General features: G+C 47.3%; 1 protein-coding gene across 2 annotated transcripts in view; it reads right to left on the bottom strand.

Moving 5' to 3' along the window:
* dspb (desmoplakin b) overlaps positions 1 to 545 on the bottom strand; it is a 36,210-nt gene that overhangs the window by 5,414 nt on the left and 30,251 nt on the right. Inside the window, exon 25 of one of the 2 annotated variants that reach the window (XM_008278181.1) lies at positions 151 to 545. In XM_008278181.1, the coding sequence (XP_008276403.1) occupies positions 151 to 545 (395 nt within the window). Of the gene's footprint in view, positions 1 to 2; positions 59 to 150 lie in introns of those variants that run through there. The other variant, XM_008278182.1, reaches the window with a different exon arrangement.

The following is a 545-nucleotide window of genomic DNA, read 5'->3' on the forward strand; positions in this document are numbered from 1 at the left end:
TATCTTGATCCTTGTTGTCCACCACTCCTCTCGCACATGCTTCCTCTACTGTCAGCTTCTGATTAGATATGGGATCTATTATGTGGCCTGTGGCAGCCTGAGCTTCCAATAGCAAATCTGCACTTTCTGATGGCACGAGCATCCTTTTCTTGGCCTCTGAAAAGGACATTTTCCCTGATGGTCCAGCTGCCACACCAGCAATTGATCCTGTCCCCTTTAGAAAAATCTTTTTATCCTCTGACACCTGTGGGACAGTTTTCTCCCCCTTCATTAGCTGAGTAACTGTTGGTTTGTCCAGGACCCCACAATCAAACAGTTGTTCTGCTGAGACTGGCTTGCGGACACCATCAAACATCAGTTTTGAAGGGTCTTTCCTCTCAGTGATTGTCAGAAGCATGAGGCCTGTATCAGACTCTGTTTTGCATCTTTTCTTTAAAGCCCCATAGCTGGCATCACGTTCTGTGTCTGGGTCAAGGTAAGACTGAGGACCACGGCTTAGTGCACGACAGAGGTCTTCATCCACAAGGTTGCGCTTTATAGCTGTG

The sequence above is a fragment of the Stegastes partitus genome, unplaced genomic scaffold (genome assembly GCF_000690725.1).
Source record: "Stegastes partitus isolate 25-593 unplaced genomic scaffold, Stegastes_partitus-1.0.2 Scaffold118, whole genome shotgun sequence".
Classification (NCBI taxonomy): Eukaryota; Metazoa; Chordata; class Actinopteri; family Pomacentridae; genus Stegastes; species Stegastes partitus.